The 26,754-nt window shown below is 30.6% G+C and overlaps 1 protein-coding gene across 1 annotated transcript; it reads left to right on the forward strand.

The window, feature by feature from the left end:
• The first annotated feature begins 22,526 nt into the window (after positions 1-22,526).
• Positions 22,527-24,741, forward strand: LOC107902270 (pentatricopeptide repeat-containing protein At1g63330). Its single transcript, XM_041110850.1, has one exon. It carries the CDS (start codon positions 22,644-22,646, stop codon positions 24,438-24,440), a length of 1,797 nt encoding a protein of 598 aa, XP_040966784.1. The 5' UTR covers positions 22,527-22,643; the 3' UTR covers positions 24,441-24,741.
• Positions 24,742-26,754: the final 2,013 nt, after the last annotated feature.

The raw sequence follows: 26,754 nt of genomic DNA on the forward strand, positions 1-26,754 counted from the left end.
TATAAATTTAATTATAAAATAAAATAATTTTTTACTATTATTTTAAATAATAAATTAAATTTTGGGTAAATTACACCAACAGTCACTCAACTTTGGGGTAATTGACAAAACAGTCACCTAGGTTTCATTTCAGTCACTCAACTTTCAAAAAGTAACAAAACAGTCCTTTTTGCCATTTTCTGTCACAGACGTCACGGCAAAGTGACGTGGCATGTGACGGCGTCCTTGCTGTCAACCTTAAGTCCAGCTGGCCGGTTACTCACACTTTAACAATTGTAGCAGCACCATTTTAGGGTTAGAGAAAAAGAAAAAAAGAAGAAAAAGAAGAAGAGAAGGAGAAGAAGAAGGAGAAGAGGAAAAATAGAGATGCCTAAAGTGATTCCGGTGTGCTATTGTGGAAACCCAGCCAAATTAAACATGTCTTGGTCCAATGACAACCCAGGTAGGAGGCTTTTGGGTGTAAGAAATTCGACAGTGGATTTCGAAATCCATGTCAGTTTTTCAGCTGGTTTGATCTGCCATTGATGCCCCGTTCAAAATTTGTGGTATTGGGTCTTCTAAAAAAAGTGAGGACATTGGAGGATGCAAGGAAGAGGGAGAGAAGAACATGGTTATTGTTGCTTGTAATTGTAACTGTTTTGTTGTTTTTAAAAGCTTAAAAATCATCTTATGTTCATTGAAAACCAGCTTATGTTTTGTAATTTTGTTGCTGGTAAATTGTTGCTTATGTTGGTATACATGGCTGCTGGTATATTGTTATTCAACATATCTTATCCATGGCTGCTAGTATACATGGCTAACCAGCTCATGTTGTTGTTTATAAACACTTGAGAAAGACTTGAAATGAGATATTTTTGTTGATTACAAATTGTGTTGGAATATTTTTGTTGCTTAACATATGTTATACATGGCTGCTAGTATACATGGCTAACCAGCTGATGTTGTTGTTTACAAATTGCTTAACAGTTGGTATACGTGTTTGCAGGCTAAAAGAGATAATAGTTCGTAGACAAATTGCTTAACAGTTAGTATACAAAATGCTTAACAGTTGCTTAACTCATATATCAGAAAATGGAAAAAAAAAACCTATGCATTTCTCATATATTAAGGCCAAAATGCCAAACTGTTTACAAAAGGAATGAGTGGCAAAATATTGCCAACTTTTCTTACAATTCACCACAATTGAACAGATGTGAATTGTAGGGAAATTTACAAAAAAATTTCAGTGACTATATGCCTAAGTTTATCAACAGTAGCAATCATAAACAAATTTATAAAAAAAATCATCTGCCTAAGTCAATAAATCAGTAGCAGGCAAATTTACACATTTTCAAAAAGTTAACAAAATGCATTCTGTTCACATCATCATCAATGGTCTGTCATGGATGACTCTTGAGTAGAAGGCATCCATCTAGCAGTGGTTGGTTTTCTCTTGGATGAGAGTTTTTGTCTTGCAGCTTGTTGATGAGTTGGGGCAGTAAGTAACTGAGTTGGGGCGGCCTGTTGAGTTGGGGTACCATCTTGCTGATTTGGGGTAGCCTGTTGCTGAGTTGGGACACCAACTTTATGTCTTTTAACCTACAAGAACATGTGTAATCATCATTGTTTGGTATTAGGTCCAGTAGAATAGGATACTACCACTTTTTACCTATCTCAAAGTCAAAAGACTTCAATTCCACAGTTCACTGCAACTGTAAAACATCGAATAAACAAGAGTAATAACACTACATATAAATGTAGGCCAATCTCGTCCTTGTAAATCTTGACCAATGCTTAATAAACTATGGTGAATTACTATACAAGGCTATTTCAAGTCTTAACAATAATCACATGTAAAGTGATATGTGGATCTTAAAACAGATTTGACTAAATCCAAGCTTTGTATTCAACAGATACAAAACATTTCAGTAACTTTTGAGACCACATATATTATTGTAGTGCTAATCAAAATATCAAAATGACTCTCAACAGCTAGCAATTCAATTCAAAACCACTTATGATTAAATATCCTTGTTTCAAACCTATATCAGATTGCAAATTTCAGTAAAATAGAATGTCTTGGGACAAATAGTTTCCCGAAATTTTTGAAGGCAAGTTCAGTTTTAAACGATCTCAAGAAAATACCGTTCTAGAAGCAGATGTTGGGGGCATAAATAATGGCAAACCCCCATCAATGCATAGACAATTTTGGAACATTGTTGCTGGGCAAGGAGCAAGATATCTGCAAAGATGTTTTGTATCAGGTTCTCATAACTTCATAGCAAGCGTTTTAATGCTGAACTATGCCTTAACCAATTACCCAGGAATGAAGGAATATGTAATGACTGCATTGATCAAATCTTCTTTAGAATCAAATTGATCTACCAGTAAACAATGGCAGATATGCACAATAACACACCATTTTTTTCATGCACATGGCAGACAATAACAACCAATAACCAGTACAATATAGCAGCTTGGATATAAACAATGGCAGATATACAGAATAAACATCAGTTTGATAATGGCATTTATACAATGGCAGATATACATAATAAACATCAATTTGATAAGGGCATTCATACAATGACAGATATAAACAATAAACATCATACAAACAAATAGAACCAAAATCGAAATAATCCTAAATCGAAATCTAAATCCAAATCAAAATTAAATTCTAAATCAAAATTGAGATCGAAATTGAAATCAAAATCAAAATCAGAATCAATGAGTGTTTCAGAATTGAAATCAAAATTGAAATAGAAATCAAAATAAAAATAAAAAAATTTGGTGTTTACTTAAAAAAAAAAAAGAAAATAAAAGGAAAACTTGTTTTATTAAATTTTATTTGAAGGAACTGGTGGGGACATTGAGGTAAAAGGGGTCACTCATTTCGTAGTCAATGTATTTACAGGGTTTTCAAAATTTTATCTAAATAATTGGATAGAAAATTAATCAACGTATTAATCTTAGAAATGATTCGACCAATTAACCTATAAATCAATTAAACCAACGATAAAGTCAGATTAAAAATTGATTGAATCGAAAATTGAACAGTTATCTATTTTTTAAATAATTTTTATATGCTAATAATTTGTTTTACTTATATTTTAACATATTTTTGTATTGTATTATTTCCACGTTGTATATAACAAAAATGTTTTTAACGACTAAGTTTTTCATGTTCTGTTCACAACTCTAATACAAACACATAAATAATTAATACGAGAAACACTATTACATGCATATGCATGTGAAAACTATAAATTTAGATAACACATATACATTTAAAAATAACATACAAAAACAATGAAATATAAGATTTGAATCTAATTAGTCATAATAACATATGAAATATGTACGATATTACAAATGAAGAAAATAATAAATTATGCATATTAAAATAAAAATGTACAAAATATATTAAAACGAACCTTTGGATAAGTAGTAAATTTAAGATTTACCAATTTAATTGATATGGAATCAAATCCCACCATATGCATATTTTTATTAATTTTTATTAAAACAAAAAAGACTAAAATACCTTCGAATAATATACCTTCGAATGATACATCGGAAGAATCTTTTGGGTCTTCCAATATCAATAGGTTGATTGTTTCGCTCTTGTATCTTCCAAAAGGAAAAAAGAACTTTGAGAGTTGTTTCCAAGATCCAAAAGAGAGTAATTGGGTTCTCCCAATAACTAAAAAGTGTATCATGCCTGAATCTAAACAGGGTTCACAGTGGTGGAGGAACTAGATCAGAAAAAGAGGGATTCTAGTTGTAAGATATCTAATGAAACTATCGCTGGAATTGAGATTTCATTCAAATAGAAAGAATATTTGGAGTTTCTTTTTGTATATTATATGGATGATTCGATCCGCAAGGACCATCATTGGGAATTATTTGATCGTCTTTCTTCGAGTAAGACGCGAAACATAATCAACTTGAACTCGAGACAACTATTTGAAATCTTAGTGAAATACTAGATTTGTTATCTCATGTTTACTTCTTGTTAAAAAATACCAATTGAGGTGGAGGTTTCTTGTAACTGTGTTGGTGCCAAATTAAACTAATAATAATATAGATATATATATATCACTATTTTCACTTGACACAAATAAGCTTTTGGACTAATTAATCAAAACCCCAAAAAAGTGATAACTGGAGTTCAAATATAAAAAAATTAACTCTAAGACCCCTTTATTTTCATAATGTATCAATAAACTAATTGAGTATAAAAAAAGTTAATTTAACCAAGAGCTAGGTTTGGGCTGCTATCCGAACCAATCACTGAACCTAAAAATGTTAATTTTTGACCCGTGCCTAATCAACTCGAATTATTGTTTATTCAATGATGAATATAGGTGAAGTGATAATAAATTTACATTTTAATACCATTCAGTGCGTGTTTAATTCTTAGATTTGTAATTTATAATTATTTCTATTTGAAGATAATATAAAATTATGAAAAGATAAAAGTATAGTCATAGTAATATCAATTATAATCGTAAAAAATAGGTATGATATGTAGTTTCATAATTGAGTTGATATATAAATATTAGATTAGATAAAGTTTTATTTTAAAAAATAAAATAATCTTACAGATCACTCCAAACAAAACCCGAATCTGATTAAAGTTAAAAATAAACATTTTTATTGATAAAACCAACCTCACTCTTTTCTGATTTTGTCAAATTAAACAAAATCATATGATGACGTGAGTTGATGCATTAAGATGACAAAATTGGGAATCTTTCAATGTTAAAAAATATATAATAAAAACAATAATGGATGAATTTTTTAAACTAATTTATTGGAAATATAAAAAAACAATTTAATTCTACTAATTCTAAAATATTATTCAACCTCGAATTTTATAGAATATGCAATGGAATTTCCATCTGATCCATACATAGTTGAAGAACCAAAAAGTGAAATAAACAAAGTAAAATAATATAATAATATTTGCGGCCTTCTAAGGTGTAAGTTTACGTGGTCACTTCAAGTCCCTACAAAGTTGCTTAAAGATATCAATGTATATACACATAAATATATATTATACTAAGGCTCCGATTGTTTCATTGAAAATGACTTTCGGAAAATAATTTCTGGAAAATGATTTACTTTTCTGGAAAAAATTAATATTTTCTGGTGTTTGGATGAATCTGTGTAAAATATTTTTTGTTGTTTGGTAGATTTGTTAAAAATATCTCATAAAAGTTATTTTCAATTAAACAAACATATATTTGAGATTTTCTTATTTTTTCATTGTTTAATTAAATTTATTTTTATCTATAATTTTATATTTTACATTTTTTTCATATATTAAAAATATTATGTTAAATTCAGATTCATTACAACGTCATTTTTTAAATTACATGACTACTAAGTGAGTATTTTTTATTTAAAAATGTGACATCAACAAAGTTGACAAAAAAATTAACAATATTAACAATTAGACTTGATTTTCAAATTTGAAAAGTAAAGGGACTAAATTCTTGAAAATAAAAGTACAAAGACTAAATTACAAATATGTAAAGTGTAAATAGACTTATGACATATTTTAACCTTTATACTACAAAACATTTATTATTAATATATTTGTAATTATTTTCAATAATATGTGAATAATATTATTTAAAATTATTAATTATTAAAATAATAAATTGTTTTTATTATATTAATAAATTTATTATATGACTAAATATAAATAATTAAATATGTATGTTTAATAATATTGAAAAATATAATATTTTAAATATTTTAAAAATAAAAATAAGATTTATTACCAATATAATAATATTAAGCTTGATTTAAGTTAATTTTTATATAAAAATAAAATTATCTATAAGTGAGCTCTTTTTTGGAAAATGACTTACACATTTCAAAAGGGTAAGTCATTTTACAAGAAAAATGGCTTATTTTACCTTGACCTATAAGTTATTTTCTATTGACCAAACTATTTTCTGTGAAACAAACATAGGAAAATGTAGAAAACATTTCCCGTAAAACCTTTTACGTGTAAACAAACAAACCCTAAATTATTACACACTTTTGGGTGAATTTTTTTATATATAAAATATATTTATAAAAAAAATAATTAAAAAAAAATCAAATGTGAGTATGATAGAAATCTTTAAAGTAAAGCTTTAATGCTTATGGTTATGCTCAAATCATATTATATGTAGTTAAGGATAAATATCGAAATTATATATAGACTTTGTTTCAATGTGTAATTTGATACATGAAGTTTGATTTGGTTCAAATGCAACTACAAGAGTGGTGGAAGATGCTAAGAGAGTGATGCAACAGACTGGGGGAGAGATAGAAAAGGTTAAAAAAAATGGTGCAAGAGGTCGAGAGAACAGCATTGAGGGTTGGAAGAGAGGTGCAATAGGTAGAAGCAGACAACTGGGTTAGAGTTTGGCTTGAAGGAAGCTCAAGGGCGATGGGGTTAATGGGGGTCATTGGAGCTGTTAAGTTTACTGAGTTAGTGAAGGTGGATAAGTTTGTTTGGTTGAAAGAAGCATTAGTGTGAGAGGAAGTCATGGCTCAGCCCATACTCTCTATACCAATTGTTGATATAAGTTTTCAACAAGGAAGAGAAAGTGATGATGCTAAGGAGGGCCGATTCAGTTAAGTTGGCAGAGAGCTGGAAAGGAAGATAAGTCTGGGAAGAGTAGGGGAGAAAGGGAGACTTAATGACTAATCATATAGGGCATGCTGCAATAAGTATAGCATGTCGTTTGCTCCTTTTGTAGGATTAAATCACCACTGCCAATAGAAATGACTAATCACATAAGACATGCTGCAATAAGTTAGATTTCCAGGACAAGTTTTACTGAGACATGAATATTCAATGAACCAAAAGTTGATCAAACTGCACATTTTATATATTGCAAATTGGATAACTTTCAAACACATAATGGGCTAAGCAATATACAAGACTTCAAAATCTAATTAAACTAAAACCACACTCTTTCATCACCTAATTTGTTCGGATTTGTATCCCAACAAATGGAATGGAATAAAAACCATAGCAACATTTAAGTTCCAACCGCAGCTAGAGCATCTCCTTAAACTGAATTTGCCAAGATTGTGACCATAAAGTATCCATTAAGTAACTGAAGATCGTTTTCTAAACAAATAATAAAATGGTCTGAAGCTGTACTTTAAAAAATGTTTTAATTAATACTTTAAAATTCTATAAATCAATAATAAAATTTACTTCTTTTATCGATTAGTAAAAACTTCTTTAAAATTTTTTATTACGATGAGTATGTGTACCTAACCTCCATGCCCTATTAATGGGGGTGAGCAAAATCTGATTCGATCGAAAAACTCGATAAAAAAATTCAATTTTGGAATTAAATAGTTCGAGTTATTTTAGTTAATTGAGTTATTCAAATCAAATCGAATAAAAAAACCAAGTTTTTTGGTTTAATTCGAATATGAATTACACAATCCGAGTTATCCGAAAATTTGAATAAGAAAAGGAAAAACTACGTCGTTCTGATAAATGTTTACCTTCTCTAAAGTTAAAAGTCAAAACCATTTAGTTAAAAGGAAAAACTACGTTGTTTTGATAAATCTTTACCCATTAAGTTAAAAGACAAAACTATTATATTGTTTATGTAGTTAAATAATCTTGTACTTCGTCTACTAGTTAAATAATCGATTCATGTAAACGCAACATTGAGTACAAAAAAAAAGGATTTGTTAACTCAACTTGAAAATTTTTGACTTGATTCGATTCGAAAAAAATCAAATTGAATTCGGTTGCTAAAATAGGATTCGTCAACTTGACTAACTCAAATCAATCGAATACTCACCCCCTACATATCAATATTAAGCTTCAAGTCATTCGCAAAATACAAATTAGTATGTTCATAAAAAAAATTCAAAAGTATTATTGCAACATGAAAAAATAAAAAAATGATAATTTAAATAAACAAATGTAATGTTATCTTTATTCCATAAATTCATAAATTTGATTGATTGAATTAATTAAATTAAATTAAATATTTATTTTATTTTAATTATTAATTAATATAATTTATTATTAAAATTAATTCAAAAAATGGGATTCACTTTAAATATAAATAAAAAAATTCCATATGTATTTTCGTTATTTCTATAAATATTTTGTGTATATATATTAAAAGTGAGACTCATTTAATCATATTTAAAACTTAATTATAAAAATAAGTCCCACATTAAATATGATTTAAAAACAAAACATTATTTTATATTATATATATATATATGATTTCTTTATAAATAATGTTATCCTCGTCATTCCCATTATTGATAGTCTTTGTATTATGTTTAGATTGTGCATGTATTTAAATTTGCCTAATTTTAATTACATATTGTTTAATTTTTAAAATTTTAGTTTTAAAGTAAACTGTAACAGTTGAATTTGACAGATAAAATTTTATTATTAATCTTGTACTATGTGTACAATTTGATCATTGTTAGTCCTTATATTTTACAAATTTAGTCTCATGATAACTGTTAAATCCTTTAAATAAAATAAATGATCTATTATGAGTATTATACGAAAATAGTAAGCTAACATGTGATAATATGCTTGTTGCACAAGATTTTGGAAGCAATAGAATTGAAATTAACGAACTTAACTGTTACTATTAAAAATTAGTCCTTAAAATGACTAAATTAGAATATAGAGACTAAATCTGTAATTTACGCATAAGATAAGGACTAATAAACTAATTTGAATCTATTTAAATTAAAATTAACCAAAATTTAAGTTACCCAAATTGCACTCACAAGCCCATGTCCGTATATCTGTTTAAAGGGTAAAAAATAATTTTTCTTTTTTGAGAAGGTCAGGGCCCTTGCTTGCCCCTCCTGTTACCTTTAATTCAGTGTAGATTTTGAGTCGACATATAAACAAACATTTAAATGAGTCATTTAAAATTAAAATTATTTATATAAATTTATTTTCTAAACCCTTTTCCCTTAACCGGTTGAATGCAGATCTTAAATCAAACGCAAGTTAACATATGAATAACCCTTTTGCCCATATTCTTTTTTACTTTTGCAAGTGTATATCAATAAACCCATTATACTTTTGGGTTTGTAGTAAATAGACCTGCAAGCCGGGCCACCCAAAAAGTAAGAGGATTTTGGTAAAAATATAAGTTTAAAAAATGGACTTCGGTAAAAAGTAAGGCCCATTTAAGAAATGGGATGGGCCTCGGGTAATTTTTTTAACCCAACTTGAATATGTAAAAAAAATTACAGTTCTTTTTTTTACTATTTTCTCTTTTTTAAACAGCTACAAAACACTTCAGTAACTTTTGAGATCATATATATTATTGTAGTGCTAATCAAAATGACACTCAACAGCTAGCAATTCAATTCAAAACCACTTATGATTAAATATCCTTGTTTCAAACCTATATCAGATTGCAAGTTTCAGTAAAATAGAATGTCTTGGGACAAATAGTTTCCCGAAATTTTTGAAGGCAGGTTCAGTTTTAAACGATCTCCAGAAAATATCGTTTTAGAAGCAGATGTTGGGGGCATAAATAATGGCAAACCCCCATCAATGCATAGACAATTTTGGAACATTGTTGCTGGGCAAGGAGCAAGATACATGCAAAGATGTTTTGTATCAGGTTCTCATAACTTCATAGCAAGCATTTCAATGCTGAACTATGCCTTAACCAATTACCCAGGAATGAAGGAAGATGTAATGACTGCATTGATCAAATCTTCTTTAGAATCAAATTGATCTACCAGTAAACAATGGCAGATATGCACAATAACACGCCATTTTTGTCATGCACATGGCAGACAATAACAGCCAATAACCAGTACAATATAGCAGCTTGGATACAAACAATGGCAGATATACAGAATAAACATCAGTTTGATAATGGCATTTATACAATGGCAGATATACATAATAAACATCAATTTGATAATGGCATTCATACAATGGCAGATACAAACAATTAATAAACATCATACAAACAAATAAAACCAAAAATAGGCTTGGGCAAAAAAATAAATCCATTTAAGAAATGGGATGGGCCTCGAGTAAGGTTTTTCGGCCCAACCTGAATATGTAAAAGAAACTGCATTTTTTTTGCTATTTTCTTATTGTTTTTTTCACTATTTTGCTACCATTTTACTATTATGTCACTACTATTTTGTTGTTACTCAAAATTATTTTGAGTAAGGTAGTTAGTATCGTATTGGTGGGTATACCATTTTTCTCTTTGTAGTACCGACATATTTCAGTGTACCGTTTATGTTTGATTAGCACTATGGCGTGTATATTGGTGTGTTGATGGATTGATCCTCATATCCGTCATTAATCTGAGTCGATTAATAGGGGCCCGTAATAACTAAAAGAGTGTAAATTATATTGATATATGAATATGCTAAAAACATGGATATTGAGATTAATTTGTGTTATATGAGATGAGAGGCTATTACCTGGTCGATATTTTGATAACCGACAGAGTGAAATGAATATCCTAAGGATGATTAATAGTTGGACAATTTGAAATCTATGTGATTTGTGGTGATGATAATGTAAGGTTTGTTAATTTGTAAAGTAGTGATTCCCAACAATGCTAATTTAGTTTAATTTCAGTTTTTATATATTGGTTTTAAATTATGTTAGCACCACTAAATATTCAATACTCAACGTACGATTGTAGCGACGTAAAATTTTTAGCTTGATCGCTAATTAGGGTGTTTGATTGAAAGTTTAAAGACCGAGGTTTGATTTTGAAATAAAAGGGAGTCGCCACCGATTCTTTTTCTTAGGTGTGATCGGACACCTTTTAGATTTCTTTTTTTTTTAAAACAAAAAGAAAGTCGAGTTTAGGTCTACGTCAAAAGCCAGAGAAAAATTAGGGTTCGGGAGTTGGTTACGCGCGAGGAAGGTATTAGCACCCTCGTGACGCCCAAAATTGGTATCTTGTAAAACACGTGTTGTCTTGATTTTCAAAGATACGAGTTCAATGTAACATTTAGTCGTGATCTGGTTGAAACACGAGAATTTTCGATTCTTTTGATTTTTGAGAAGGACGTACCGTTTTAACACAAGTCGATTGATGTTCACCCAACATAGCGATGAAATCGATGACTAAACGTTAAATCGGTACGTTGCCTTATTCATTGAAATTAATTTAAAGACATGAACGAAAATATTTCTAGATAGAACAAATAAAAGTAAAAGGAAACTAACATTGATGTTGCACTATGGTATGAAATACTATGCTAAATTCGGGATAGACAAATATTAATAAAAAGTTAGATAATATATAAAACATTAACAATATACATGCGATAGTAACAGTATAAAACAATAATACATATGGTATTAAACATGATAGTATAGCATTAAACACGAAATAAAATCATGAATGTATATAAACATATAATAATACTAAATGAAGTGACGTAAACATACTATTAAAAATACTAATAGTGCTATATATATATTAAAGTATGTGTAATGATAAGAGTGAAAAGTGTATACATAGTAATACTAAAATACATACGTAATATATACCTGCATAATATATAAAATGAACATATGCAAGATACATTATAAGTACTAATAACATGAAAATTATATACATTATCAATACTACACAAATATATACATATATTTTAAAATAAATATATAATAATATTAGAATAAAATAATAAGTATAATAATAAATATAAGGACATATAAAAATGATGCTATTTATAAATATATATATACGTATAATAAAATACATATATTAATATTAATAATAAATATACTAGGAATAAAAGTAAATAAAATGATAGTATATATATGATGGGGTATTAAAAAGATATATATATGTAATAGTATTCAAGAAGATATGAAAAATAACAATATACAAATAATATGGTATTAGGGTTATATACATAACATATATAAAAAATGCAATCTTTAAAGATACATACACACAATATATATATATATATATAAAATTTTAAAATATTTATATAGTATATACATATTAAAAAATGTCTATACGGAATATGGGATTAAAAATATATATATATATAAATAATAATAATAAGTAATGAATAAATATAATGAAAATAGTGCATATAAAAGTAAAAAGAGAGAAAAATATAATATATAAACAAAAACTAGGTATAATAATGATGTAAAGAAAATAAAACAATAATATGTTAAAAATAAATAGTAAATATAATACTGTACAATAGTAAAAAGCATGTCTGTATGTATATAATAAAATATATATTAATAATAATAGTAATAATGAGGATAATATAAGTATATATACACGAAAGAGTATAAAAAATATATAACTAATAATATTAAAATATATACATGACATACATAATAGGAAAAAAATCTATGTAATATAGTATTGAAAATATATACAATATGTTATTGAAAGGATAGATATATAATGTAGTATGAAAAGTATAGGTACATAATATATATATATATATTTGTATATATAAATAGTAATAGTGTAGGGATATACTATATAGTGTTTGAAATATATACTTAAGATAGTAAAAATATAACTAGTAATGTTAAAATATATACGTAATATATACATATATATATATATAAAATAAATATTGAAAAATGTATGTACATGACATATATGAAAAATATATACATAATAATATTGAAATAAAATAATTAGTGATAATAGTGAAAATAACAGGTATAATAATAAATACAATGATATGTGAAAATAATACTATATGTAAAAGTATATACATACTCATATAATAAAATATATGTACTAGTATTAACTGTAAATATAATAGGGATAAAAATAGTAATAATACGTACATAATATGGTATTAAAGATTTATATTGTATATAAATATATAACATAGTATTTGAAAATATATATACATAAGATGATATAAAAAATGTATTCATGGAATAATATAAGAAACCTATGTAGCTAATAACATTAAAATACATACATGACATATAAAATACATAATATATATTAGAAATGATAAATATATATATATAAATACATACACATATATATATAAATAATAATGGTGTTAGAAATATACAATATAGAAATATACATACAATAGTACAAAGGGTATATAATTAATAATATTAAAATATATACATAATAGTACGTAAAAAACATAATACTAAAAAATATATACACATAATACATATAAAAGTAATATATAGTATGAAAAATGTACATAATATATGCATTGTTAGAAATAAAACAACCAATGATAATACTTCCTAAATATAGACATACGTAATAAAACATTTAATAATAATAATAATAATAATAATAATAATAATAATAATAATATTGGAATGCAAAAAATAAATACAATATTTAATAAAGAAACAAAAACAAATCAGAAAGGACTAAAATTTAACTAATAACAAAGTTTTTGGCAAATTTTAAAATAAAAGATAAACCAGAGGATCTATTTCAATGCGCGTGCAAATGCAGAGGGTCAAAAGTGCAATAACCCCACTTTCCCCAAAACGCGCAGCATCCAGGGGACTAAATCAGAAACCGAAGTAAATTGTTGGGCCAAATTAAAAAATAGCAACAGACTTGATTGTAAAATAATAAAAATGCAGAAGGGCTAAACGCGCAAATAGCCCTTTCGTTAAAAAACACGCGGATCCTAGGCCGGAGCGGGTCGGATCGGGTCGGGCTATAGCAAAACGACGTCGTTTTGGGGCTAAATGGCAGCCTCCAAAACGAAGTCGTTTTGGGAGGCTATCTAAGGACCAAAAATTTTTAAAATTCTCATTTGCAGCAACAAAAAGAAAAAAAAAAGAAAGGGGAGAGAGGATGTAACAGCCAAATTTTTTAGTGGTGTCGGAAACAGTGATTCGAGATCACTAAATCCGACGAGTAAGTTTAGAAAATTTAACAAATAATAATTATAGGCCAAGCGCGAACTTAAAAGAATTATTTTTAATTAGTGAATTTTGCGATTTTAAAAGAATTAATCAGGTAAATTTGGTTGAAAACGAGGTATCGAGACCTCGGATTTATAAACCGAGCCATAAATATTTTTATAAATATTTATGGAGTGTTATTAAGTTACTATTAAAGTTTCGTTAGAAAATTTTAACGTTTGGTTAGTCAATTAATTAAAAAGAACTAAATTGAAAATAGTGCGAAATTTGTTAAATTGTGATTAAATAGTTTAAGTGATTAAAAAGGAGGGATTTAAAAGTAAATTGGACCCAAACTGTATGGGCTGGACGGTTGGGCAAGAAAATCAGCAAAAAAGACAAGGAGAAACAAGGGCAAAATGGGAAATTTTGCAAATTAAACATATAAAACAAGACAAATTTGAAAAATCTAGAGATATCATCATTTTTCTTCAGAAAAAACTCCATGGGAGGTCTGAAAGCTGCTGGTTTTTCATACTTTGACATATGTGAGTTCAATTCTTACCCTTTTCTTTGAGATTTTTATGTTTTTGTGACTTTTACAATTAGGTCCAAGTGTTTAATTCATTAGTTTTTGATTTTATGAACAAAATTAAAAGCTATCATTGATAAGTGTTAGCTTTTTATGATGAAATAAAATGAATTTGAAGCTTTGATTTTGTTGTTTGATGATTTTATCAAGTAATTTCAATAGATATTGATTTTAGGACCTAATTGTGAAAAAGTTGTGAATTAAGGTTTAGTGTTAAAATTATGATTTTCAAAGATTGTGTAATAGTTTAGAGTGATGGAATAAAATGTTAATTGAGAAAAATTAGCTTAATAGATGGGCTAATTGAGCAAGGACTGAATTGTATGACCTTTGAAATTTAGAGGAAAAATGGTAATAAACATCTTGAACTAAAACAATATTGGACAGCAGAAGTAGACTAACTTTGAAAAATAACCATAAATTGTAGAAATCGAATTAGAAGATGAATAAAATATGAAATTAAAGCTTATTGAATCTAGTTTTTCATAGAAGAAACGGTGTAAGCAATGGATTTGTAAATTATGAGATATAATGAATTTTGTGAGACAATGTTAGAATGAATTCGGGTTCCCCTGTTTTGACTTTAGAAAATCACCAAAAATTGGATAAAATTAATTAGACTCTAAAATTTATATGCTTAGAATCCTTAATGATTCTATTTTCAATAGAAATCAATGGGAACATTATCCGAGTTTTGTACTGTGATATAATTAATTTTTAGTGAAGAGAGGTTAGAACTGTTGGATAGTGAAAGAGGGGAAACTTAAATGAATAAACTGTACTAATTGGCTAAACCAAAAATTCTTAAAATTTTATGGTGGAATAATATGTGAGTCTAGTTTTAGAAAAAATTTACGGATCTTAATTTTGAGCTCTGTAGCTCGAATTATAAATAATTGAGTGACTATGACTAGTGTGAACAGATTGATGTGAGCATTAATAAGTAAATTGTGAAATCGTACTTACAAGAATGTTATATACATTAAGGGTGTGGAATGGAGAGGAGGAGGAGAAAAAAATATATATGAATATTCAGTTAGCATGGCTAATTTGCATGTTTTAAGCTCATGGACTAAATTGAATAAAAGTAAAACTTTAGGGGGTAATTTTGTAAAAAATGTCAAAAATGACTAAATTGAAGGGAATAAATTATTTTATTATCTAAATTAATAAATTGAATGAAATTATCAATTTAAGATTGGGTGAAATTTGGGAAAATGGTAAATTACCAATATGCCCCTAAATTTTGGTATTTCTGCAATTTAGTTAGGTAGGTTCGGATACCTTGAATGAGCATGTAAATATGAAAATTTAAGTATTGTATCGTATTTTATATGATATTTTGAATTGAATATATGAAAAGGATGTTACATGAAACATGAAAATGAATACTAAATAATATAAATTAATTGAAATTATTCTGAAAATTTCGGTAATGCCTCGTATCCTATCCCGGTCTCAGGTACGAGTATGGGGTATTACAGAGGAGAGGAGAGCTGGGGCGATTTCCGGCCATGGGTCGGCCACCGGTCCGACCGCCGGACCGTCGCCAGTGCCGGCGCCATCAAAAGGTACACTTTTTTTTACTGTATTATATATATATATATATATATTTGTTGAATATATGTTTATAGATGGAAAGAAATGGGTTCAAAATGAGAAGAAAATGAAATAAATCACCTTAGGCCTTAGGTTTAGGTTTTTAGTGTTTGGTTCTCCGATTTGTAACTGCTCTTCTGCCTTGACACCACTATGGTCACTAGTTTTTATCTTTCTGTTTTCTCTATATTTGATCTTCTATGGTATTGAAAAATTGATAGTTTCTATCGTTTTTTTTTAAAAAATGTCCCCTATTACAAAGCTTTTGAATCGGCTTTTATAGCCTATATTTTTTACAATTTGTTTCCTTTCTCTGCTATTTCTGTCTCTTTTTTTTACTGTCTTGCAGGTGCAGAGGGTGGTGGATGTGATGGGGTGGTGCTGCAGTGGGCAGGTGGCTGGTGGCCAGTGGAGTGGTTGGGGGCAGAGGGCAAGTGGGCTGTTTAGGGTTTCCGTTATTTTGAAACCCTAAGTCTAGAGTTGGGCTTCTCAAGTATTGGGCTTGGGTTTAGAATGGATTTTAAGGTTTGGTGGGTATTGGGTTTAATTTTAGGTAATTGGGTTTGATTGTAATGGGTATTGGGTTTTGTGGGCAAATTTTGGGCTTCTACAACGATTATGTTTTTTTTTGTGTACTCAAGGTCAATATCTCAACTTCAGCTCGGGTTAAGTTAGTGTTCCTTTATGTGTATATTTGTTATTAACGACATGTGCATAGGTTGAGTAAACCAATTATATGCTATTTTTGCTATTTTTGCTATTTTGGTACACTTCTACATCTAGGTGCTTGTTGGACCTTTTAAGTATCCGAAGGTTGAATTTGGTCATCTAAGTTTGTCATTTATATGAATGGTTTTGCTTAATTGATAATTGCCCAATTATACCAAGCAATCATGTACAAAATAGTGTGCTTCTAACTTGTTTGCATGTGTTATGATGTGGTAATTATGTGTGCATTGATTTCGTATGTTAATGATATAGGTTAGGTGACTTTTGGAACTCATTTTCATGCTTAAATCATTACATTTTGGACTATCTAGAATGCTAGTTTCGAGACACAATGGTCAAGTCTCGAGATACTGTGAACAAAATTGACCATTTTAAGTATTTATGGGTAATGGTCTTGAGAAACGTTGGACATGCCTCCAGAAATCAATTCTCAAGTCTCTTGACAAGTGCCACTTGGTCTTGAAATAAGTACACATCGAATGTAGGGATCAAAACAGGGAAAACTTGTCTCGAAACACTTAGTTAAAGTTTGATAGATGGGTTTGGATTCGAGTCCCGACTCTATATTTAACCCCAAGCAGCACCGATGCATGTTTAATAAGGTTGTGAAACACCTAGTATGCATGATTATCTTTGTAATAGAAAAAGGTTTTGTAACGCCCCAATTTTCGCGAATTCTGTGAATGTTGGCATAGGTTTAATTATGTTAGTGGGCCTCTAGAAGGCCCAAGCTTAAGATAGAACCCGCTAATTTTAGTTAATTTTTGTTCCATAAGAAAAAGGGAGTGAAATTATGAAATAGGACCTATGTGAAAATGTTTGAAAATGCTATAGGCTAATTTGTAGTGGCCAAATAAATAGTAGTGCAAAATAAGAGGATTTGCATGTCAAATTCCCCACTTTTAATGTAGTGGCCGGCCAAGGTGATGGATAGTTGATAATGTATGCATTTTAGCATTTTAATAGTTAATGGATGATGGGTTAATGGATGATGGGCATTAGCATTTTAATAGTTAATGGATGATGGGCATGGTAAGCATTATGGGCATATTTTTATTGGAATTATGGCATGAGTATGGCACAAATATTAGTATATCATTTATGTGTCATAAAATGTTGAGTGATAAGAATAACAAAAGGAAGTAAAGGAAGGTTTTTGTTCATTCTTTGTTCTTCATAGCCGAATTTGAGAGAGAGCAAATAGGGGAGGAAACCCTTGGATATTCGGTCACTAGGAGGGGGAAAAATTGAAGGTAAGTTCTTGGTACTTTGCTTCTATCTTGATGTTCATGAGTTCTTCTTGATTCTACCCTAACTCATGAAGCATATTTTGGTTTTTGGTTGTTGTTTCATGTTCTTTTGATGAAAAATGGAAGATAGGTGAAGTTGAGCCAAACAAATGATCATGCATGTGCCTTAGATGCTAAAGGGAAAAATCGGCTAACATGTTGTGCTTTAAAATGATGAAATGGAGATTATGCTTAAGTAAAAATCATAGATATGTGATGATTGATTGGTGATATACATGTTTAAATAACATGCATGCAAGATAGGTGTATGAAAGAGTGATTTGGTAATAAATCTGCTTGGGACAGCAGCAGTAACGTGACTTTGGAAAATCACCATAAATTGTGGGAGATGAATTAGAAGCTGAATAAATTATGTAATTAAATCTTAATGAGTCTAGTTTCAAATGAAATAAACTAGAACATATTTTGAATTCTTTACAATGAGAAATTTGATTAGTAATGAAGAGTGGTCAGATTAGTCAAACAGTGAAACATGGGAAACTTTAATAAAAATCTGGTATTGATTGGCCATACCAAAAATTCTGAAAATTTTATGGATAGAATATATATGAGTCTATTTTCAGGGAAAATTAACGGCACTTGATTTGGAGTTTCGTAGCTCCAGTTATAAATGATTTAGTGACTATTGCTCAGGAAGACAGCTTGCAGTGAAATTATTATTATGTGGTAAACATTGACAAAAATTTGTTAATGAGTTGCTTATTGATTTCTTATAAGCTTACTATGATCTGTAGGTGTGGTTGACCGAATATCGTAAGGGGTTAATACGTAGTTTGTATTTGAATAGTTAGATTAACGTGTTAGTAATCCAATTGTAGGCGGTTCGTGTGTGGATCTCGTCAGCATATCGTCGCAAACAGGTGTGTAACTAACACCCTCTTTCTTAGTCTAGATCGACAAAAGCTGAAAAGCCGAAATGCCGAAAACCGGTATTTTGTAGATTTGCGAGTGTGCGAATGCTCGTGAGGTAAATCGATTAATGTTTTTGGTAAGCTGCAATGTTTGGACTGCAAAGTGCATGATTTCTGTGCCCTCGATATTTTTGGGCTTAATGGGCCAAAATTGGAATGATGGGCCAACGGGCCCAATTCGGTAAGAACCCTCGGTACGTAATTTTGTTAGTACGTGAAAGGTGGGAATATGCATGAAAAACCCTAAAATAGATAAATTACTGAAATACCTTTAAAAGTGGAAAATTTACAGTTTTATCCCTAGGAGATAAATTACCGAAATACCCCTAGGGTTAAATTGACCTAAATGCATGTTTGACTGTTATTATTTACTGCATGCCATGTTGTTATTATCTGATGCATGGGACTGGGATATTGACGGAGGAAGTACTGAAAGTGGCTTGTCCACGTACTGGAGGCTTTGCCTCAATTTACTGTTAACTGAGCAGCAAGGCTGCAACTGTGGAGTGTTGGGCTGGGTGGGTTGAGCTATTCCCCACATGGAGTGTATGGCTGGTACGGGTGGAGTGTAGTGGTTGGTGGGTTGAGTAGTCTCCCCAAATGGGTTTGCATATGTTATTGATGTTGCATGTATTTTGAAATGGGCCTATGGGCCATACTGTTATCTGAATAAGGGGCTAAGGCCCAGTTTATTGTAATCTGAAAAGGGCTCTGGTCCAGTACCACTGTTACTTGAATGGGCTTAGGCCCAATGGGCTTGAGCTGACTTGGGCTTTGAATGAGTTTTCCTTACACACTGAGTTTCCCCAAACTCACCCCTTTTATTTTCATCCACGCAGAAAATCCCCAACCATAGTGGGCTTGGAGCTGTGAGGGAATTCGGAGTGGCCACCTGTTCTGAAAGTTTGATTTTCTTCTGGTGAACTGGACATCCTTTTAGTTACGTTTGAAGTTTTGGGTTTTTAAATGTAATAAGGCCGCTTAATTATTTTTGATGGTTTTAATATGTATTACTAAGATAGGTAATACTTATTTTAACTGTTGAAATTGGATAGCTTTAGGGTGCGTTTTCAAAAACAACAGTTGATTTCAAAATAACACGACAATAAGCAAAGCTTCCGCAATGAAAGTATTTTCCAAAATTAATCACTTTTCCTAAAAATGACTTAATCAAATCGGTTTCCTAGAAATATCCATGACGTTAAGGTGTGGCAATGACGGTATGCATGTCTAGGATTGGATCCGAAGGGAGCTTGGTACTTAAGCAGTCCGATGGACTCACCACCTCTTTTCCGGTTTCCTACCTGGTGCACAACTTCCATTCACTTTAACCTATAATGAAATTATCTTTTAAAATACTAACTAGGTTTTTCTGGATCAACAATATAAAATGTTTTGAACGCTTCGATGTGGCATGCCAGATTCGGCCATAACGTCTGGGCCGGGTTTGGGGTGCTACAGGTTTTGAATTATACTATGATTATATGCTTAAATTATTTCGTAATTAAATCTGGATATTCTGAGTTGCATCAGTAACGTAATGTGATGCCACGCATTCAGATTCGAGAATCAGGTTGGGTGTGGGGTGTCACACTAATGGATACTGATGGAAGTCCGATTAAAGCTTGAAAAAAAGATTAGCTATCAAGGATTCTAAGCCATTTATGGGTAATCTAAGCTGATAATCTTCTTAAAGGAAAGAAGATGAGACAATTGGTGATGGTGTTGATCAAATAAAGGATCGGATGGTGGTGCAACGTCTGGCGGCTAAAGTGTTTCTAGCGAAGGAAAACAAAGAAAACGAAATGAAAAGAAAGATGAGAGAAGGAGAAGGGGTGTTTGAATGTGGTCACTGCTAAAGAAGACACTAAATGGTGAGGGTAGCTACTGTGGTGGAAAAATGGAAAAAATGCTTGGCTAGAAATAAAAAAAGGGCGGGGGGGACTTTGTTTGTATATGAAGAAGGAGATAATAAATAGAAAAAGATAATGTTTAAAAGTTTTTAAAAGGATCCAATTTAACTTACGAGGGTTCAACCACCCATGTATTGATCCATTCCAACTGAACCTTGAAAAGCAAACCTGAAGCCCATTACAAAAGTAGACATATTAGTCTATCATTGGCTGTGGGTAGATCTATCCATAAGTAGTTTGGCCCAAAGGTTAGTGTAAAAAGTGAGAGGGTTTGAGCAAAATATATGTTCAAAAAATAAGCTTGAGCAAAAAAAAAAGCTTGTTCTCAGGTAAAGTTTTTTGTCCCAGGCCCAACCCGAGTTTGAAAAAAAAAATTGTTGTTTCCCCCACTGTTTTACTACCATTCACTATTATATTACTATTATTTTTTTCTTATTGTTTGGATATTGCATAGCTCTTATTTTATTGTTATTTTTGCTACTATTTTAGAGGCATTTGCCTGTGAAGTTGCATATATTTTAGTGTTATTTTAGTGTTACAACGAGATCTAACTTATACAGTAACAGTATATAAGGAAGAGGATTAATTAGGCAGCAAACACTATTAATCCATTCTTTACAAGAGTCGAAGCATATATATTCTTTTTATAAAATTTAATTTCTATTAAAATTATTTAATTTAAATTAAATTTATTCAATATATGTAACCAATCTACTAAAGTCAATGTTTCCTTGTACACAATAATTAAAAACTGCACACACAAACATGTTTAGCTTTCAACATTAAATGAATTAACGTCCCAAAAGCTTTTCCTTTCCGTTTAAAAGATGAACAAATTTGACCTCGTGTATTGACATTATAGTTCGGGCGTTGATCATTTTATGTGTGACATAGGTTTGAGTCGTGTTAGTTAGAGCATTATTCCTTCTTATAATTCTCTAAAAAAGAAAAACACCAATAAATTTAGGAACACTTTTGTAGAATATTTATAAAAATAGAATATTTTAAAATTTTAATCTTTCTTTATATATTCTTTAGAATTTTTTTTGAAATTTGTATAATTTTTAAAAAATATAAATTTTTGAATTTTAAAAATTATTTTAAATTTTATTTGTAATTTTTGTTAAAAAAGAGACAAATTTACTCATTTTCAAAATTGAAAGGAATCAAAGAGTTATTTACATTAATCTGTTATTTGAATTATTCGAACAATAAATTTAACTCGAAACTTAAATTACTTATTCAAGTTGACTCAAAAAATTGAATAACTCAATTTGATTAACTCGAAATTCGACTGTTCTTTTTTTTAATTAAATTGAGCTTTGCTTCCCCTAGATGCACCAACATAATATAATTTATAAAAATCGAGTATTTTATAGATTTAAGTTTTAATTATAGATTTTAATTTTATTAAATTTACTTCAATATATATATTTTTTAAGTTAAGATGATTGCAAATTCCGTTTAAAAGTAAATAGTAATTTTATTAAATTTAAAAGGAAGATTTAAAAATAAATAGTAATAATTGAAGATTGCATTTAAAAATAAAGTTTACTTTTTCTTATTAAATATTATTCACATTTAAAAAAAAACCTTAATGGCCCATTAACCCAAATTACGCTCCCAACCCTTTCCCTAAACACCAGTTCGCAACCCCAAATTTACACTTCTTCTGCTACTGCCGCTGCCATTTCTGCTTACTTTCAAGATATGGGTAAGCTTCCTTCTTCTTTTATTCTTCGCTCAGTTGTTAATGGTGGAAGCCATCTTTCTAATACCATTGCTACCCTCATGGAAGGCCTAAGTGAGAAACCCATGTCCATGCCTGTTAGAGGAAAGAGAAAAAGAGACCACCGCTTCGATAATGTTGATGATGCTTTGATTTTGTTCAATAAGATGATTGAAAAGTACCTAAAGCCTTCAATTTTTGTTTCTATGTATAGACATCTCGAATTATTGGGAGTTTTCCATAATGTTTATTCTATGGGCATCTTGATTAATTGCATTTGTCAATTAGATCGATTTGATTTTGGGTTTTCTTTTTTGGGGAAAATGCTGAAGTTAGGTGTTGAACCTAGTGCTGCAACTTTTTCCATTTTGATAATTGGGCTTTGTAAGCAAAGTAAGATTTCTGAGGCCGTTTGTATGTTCGATGAAATGACTGAACGAGGGTATCAACCTGATTTGATTGTTTACAGTACAATACTTAAGGGGTTGTGTAAGGCCGGCAATACTGATAGAGCTGTTAGGTTTCTAAGGCTGATGGAAGACAGAGGTTTTGAACCCAATATTGTAGCATATAGTACCATCCTTGACCTTCTTTGTAAGAAGGGCCTATTAAAGGAGGCTCTCAATCTCTTTACCGAATTGAAGGTTAAAGGCATTAGACCAGATGTCGTTGCTTACAGTTGCTTAATTCATGGTATGTGTAATTTGGGCCAACTGGAGGAGGCACCAAGGCTTTTGAATGAAATGGTTGATAACAATATTTCACTTAATATTGTCACATATACTATATTGATTGGTGCCCTCTGCAAAAAAAGAATGATTTCTAAAGCTGTAGAGATCGTTGACACAATGAGAAAGCAAGGCATTGAGCCTAATGTTGTCACCTATAGTACATTGGTTGATGCGCATTGCAAGGAAGGGAGGGTCTCTGAAGCTGAGGATTTTGTTGACGCAATGATAAAGCGAGGCATTGAGCCTAATGTTGTTACCTATAATGCATTAATCAACGGCCATTGCTTGCAGAACAAAATGGATAAAGCTAGAAGAGTTTTCAACTTGATGATTGAGAAGGGTTGTGCACCTGATATAGTTACTTACAGCACCATGATAAATGGATACTGCAAAGGTAAAAGTTTAGACGAAGCAATGGAACTCTTTCATGAAATATCTCAAAAGGGACCAATCCTGGATATTGTCACATACAGCACTCTCATGCAGGGTATGTTTCAATTAGGGAGAGCTTCAGCTGCATGTGAACTGTTTAGAAAGATGCTTGCTTCTGGACTAGTTCCAGATAGAGTGACCTGTCTGATTTTGCTAGATGGTTTATGCAAAACAGGTCATATTGAAGAGGCATGGAATCTTTTTCAAGCAATGCAAAACAGTGGGTTGGAACTTGATATTGTCCCATATACTGTCATAATTGATGGGTTGTGCAAAGCTGGGCATATCAAAGTTGCCAAGGAATTATTTCATCAACTCTCAGACAATGGTTTAAAACCGGATGTTTACACATATTGTATAATGATTAATGGACTGTGTAAAGAGGGATTGCCAGATGAAGCATACAGGTTGTTTGGGTGCATGAGAGATAATGACTGTTCGCTTAATAGATGCTGTTATAATGTAATGATTCGGGGGTTCCTTCGCAACAGCTATACCTCAAAGGCAACGCAGCTTCTTACGGAAATGGTTGGTAAGGGTATTTCTGCTGATATATTCACTGCCACCTTATTTATGGATCTCATCGTACACTCTAATAAATCAATCTTGCTCTGAAATGTTCACAAGTTGTGTAAATATATTCACTTGCAAATGTGAATCAGTTTATACATAACCATTGCACAGTGATAAAAGATTGTGGAAACTACAATGAGGTTTAGTGTCTATTTTCAATATTGTTGATTTTGTTCTGACTTGTGTAGTTTGTTGATCTTAGCAACTTCTTGATCTTTTTTGTGGTGATGTTAAGAAATTAGGGGAAAACCAATATTGCTTGTGAATTTTAAAGCAGAGGCATTTGTATGAACAACTAAACATGAGTTGAGAATAAAAGGAATTGAAATAAATATTAAGGGGATTTAATGGCTTTGATTTACGTGTGTTGAGTAATAAAGGGTTGAATGTTTATATAAAGGAGGGTAGTAATTTCAGCCTATCCGCAACAGTCCCTGCAAAGAATGCTCCTCAGTGCAGCAGGTGGTGGATTCAGCAGCCTGCTTAGGCCAAACGCATTGGCTTCCCGGATAATGTGATGTATCTTGACCTTCCTTTGCCGATTCTAAAGAACTCGAATTGTGCGATATACTCTGCTCAGCAGCAGACTCATCCAATATAATGCGGACAGCAGCAGCACTGTCGCTATCAATCTCCACACGCCTAAAGGCTCGGATCCAAAGAAGATTCAAACTGTCCAAGATGAGCCACAATTCAGCTTCAAGCAGCGAGCAACATCCCATATTTCTAGTATACTCCCACGACACGATCCATTCCTGTGTGTATCAATGAATTTATTTTTGTTTTCAACCCGGCCTAACCTGAATTTCAATTAAATATTTTTTAAAATAATTTTATTTAAATTTAATTATAAAAATAAATAGAAAATAATATAAAATAATATATTTTATTATTTTAATATTGGTAAATTACACTAATAGTCACTAACTTTAGGTTAGCTGACAAAACAATTACCTAGATTTCATTTCAGTCACTCAACTTTAGAAAAATAACAAAATAGTCACTAACGTTATAAAAAATTGACAAATTAATAATTTATTAACATTTTCTATTATTATCTTAACGGGACTATTAATGAACCTAGAAAAGCTCTTAGCTATCCTAAAGCAGGATTTCCATAGTAGTGAAAATTGAAGATCGACGGCGAAAATGTTGAGTCTGGCATCAAAACGATTGATTGGGCACGTCAAGGAGATCCCGTCACAACCCGTTCATTGGCATCGGTTTAGTTGGAGCTCCTGCTTGTGGCGATGTTATGAAGCTTCAAATCAAAATCGACGACAAAACAAAAAAAAATTCAGCAAAAACAAAAATACCAAATAGCAAGCATCCAAAATCAAACCAGCAAAGAAAGAGCAAGAATTCCAAATTGGCTTGCATCAAAAGAAAAACTAAAAAAGAAGAGAATCAAAAGAGAAGAAATCCACACCCATTTTAGGTTTTGCGGCTTGGAGAACTCAAGCCAGTTCGATGATCCGAGTGGTTAAGAGTCATGGTTGGTTGAAGAAACGCTGTGGCTGAAATATGGTGGTGATCAGACGGTGGACGTCGAAGATCTGTTGAAGCCTTATTCGAATCTTTTAAGTTTTTAATCTTGGGATTTTGAAAGCTTATTGGAAAATCTGAAGTGAGATTTGAGAAGAGGAAAAGAGGAGCCATTTGGTGATGACGATTTGCCAGAGAAAGCCATGAACTACGGTGACCAGAGTTAAGAAAAAGAAAAGAAAAAAAGAGAAGAAAAAAAGGGACAAAGATTCAACATATAACAGCGAAGTGAGTGGTGACTCTACCTTGGAGGAACAAAACTAAGGTATGTCCATTTCTTCTTCTTCTTCTCTTCTCCTTTTTTTTTTCTTTTCTTTTCTTCTTTTCTGCTGCCCAGCTAGGGCTATGGGGCTGTTTAAATGATAGCTAATCCTCCATTAAATGCCATGTCACTTTTCCGTTACATCTATAATGGAAAATAATTAAAAGAACTATTTTGTTATTTTTTGCAAGTTGAGTGATTGAATTGAAACTAGAATGTCTATTTTTTCAGCTATATCAAAGTTGAGTGACTGTTGGTATTATTTGCCCTTCTATTTTTCCCAAAGATTACACCTTTATTTTCTTCTTAACGAAAATGAGGTAAAATAACATATTTGCATGTTTTAGAAAATGTCAATGGTAATACACATTACATTCCAAGGAGAGACGCAAATTCAAACTTCGGAGACAATATTGTTAGGAGGGGTAGCTAAGAGCTCCGAACATAAACTATAAAACGGACATGGATAATACCAAAAAACTAATATTTACTATATTGCATTTATCAATCAATATAATTTAGTATTAAAAATTAATTTCTCAATAGTGC

This window comes from Gossypium hirsutum, chromosome A04, assembly GCF_007990345.1.
Source record: "Gossypium hirsutum isolate 1008001.06 chromosome A04, Gossypium_hirsutum_v2.1, whole genome shotgun sequence".
Lineage (NCBI taxonomy): Eukaryota > Viridiplantae > Streptophyta > Magnoliopsida > Malvales > Malvaceae > Gossypium > Gossypium hirsutum.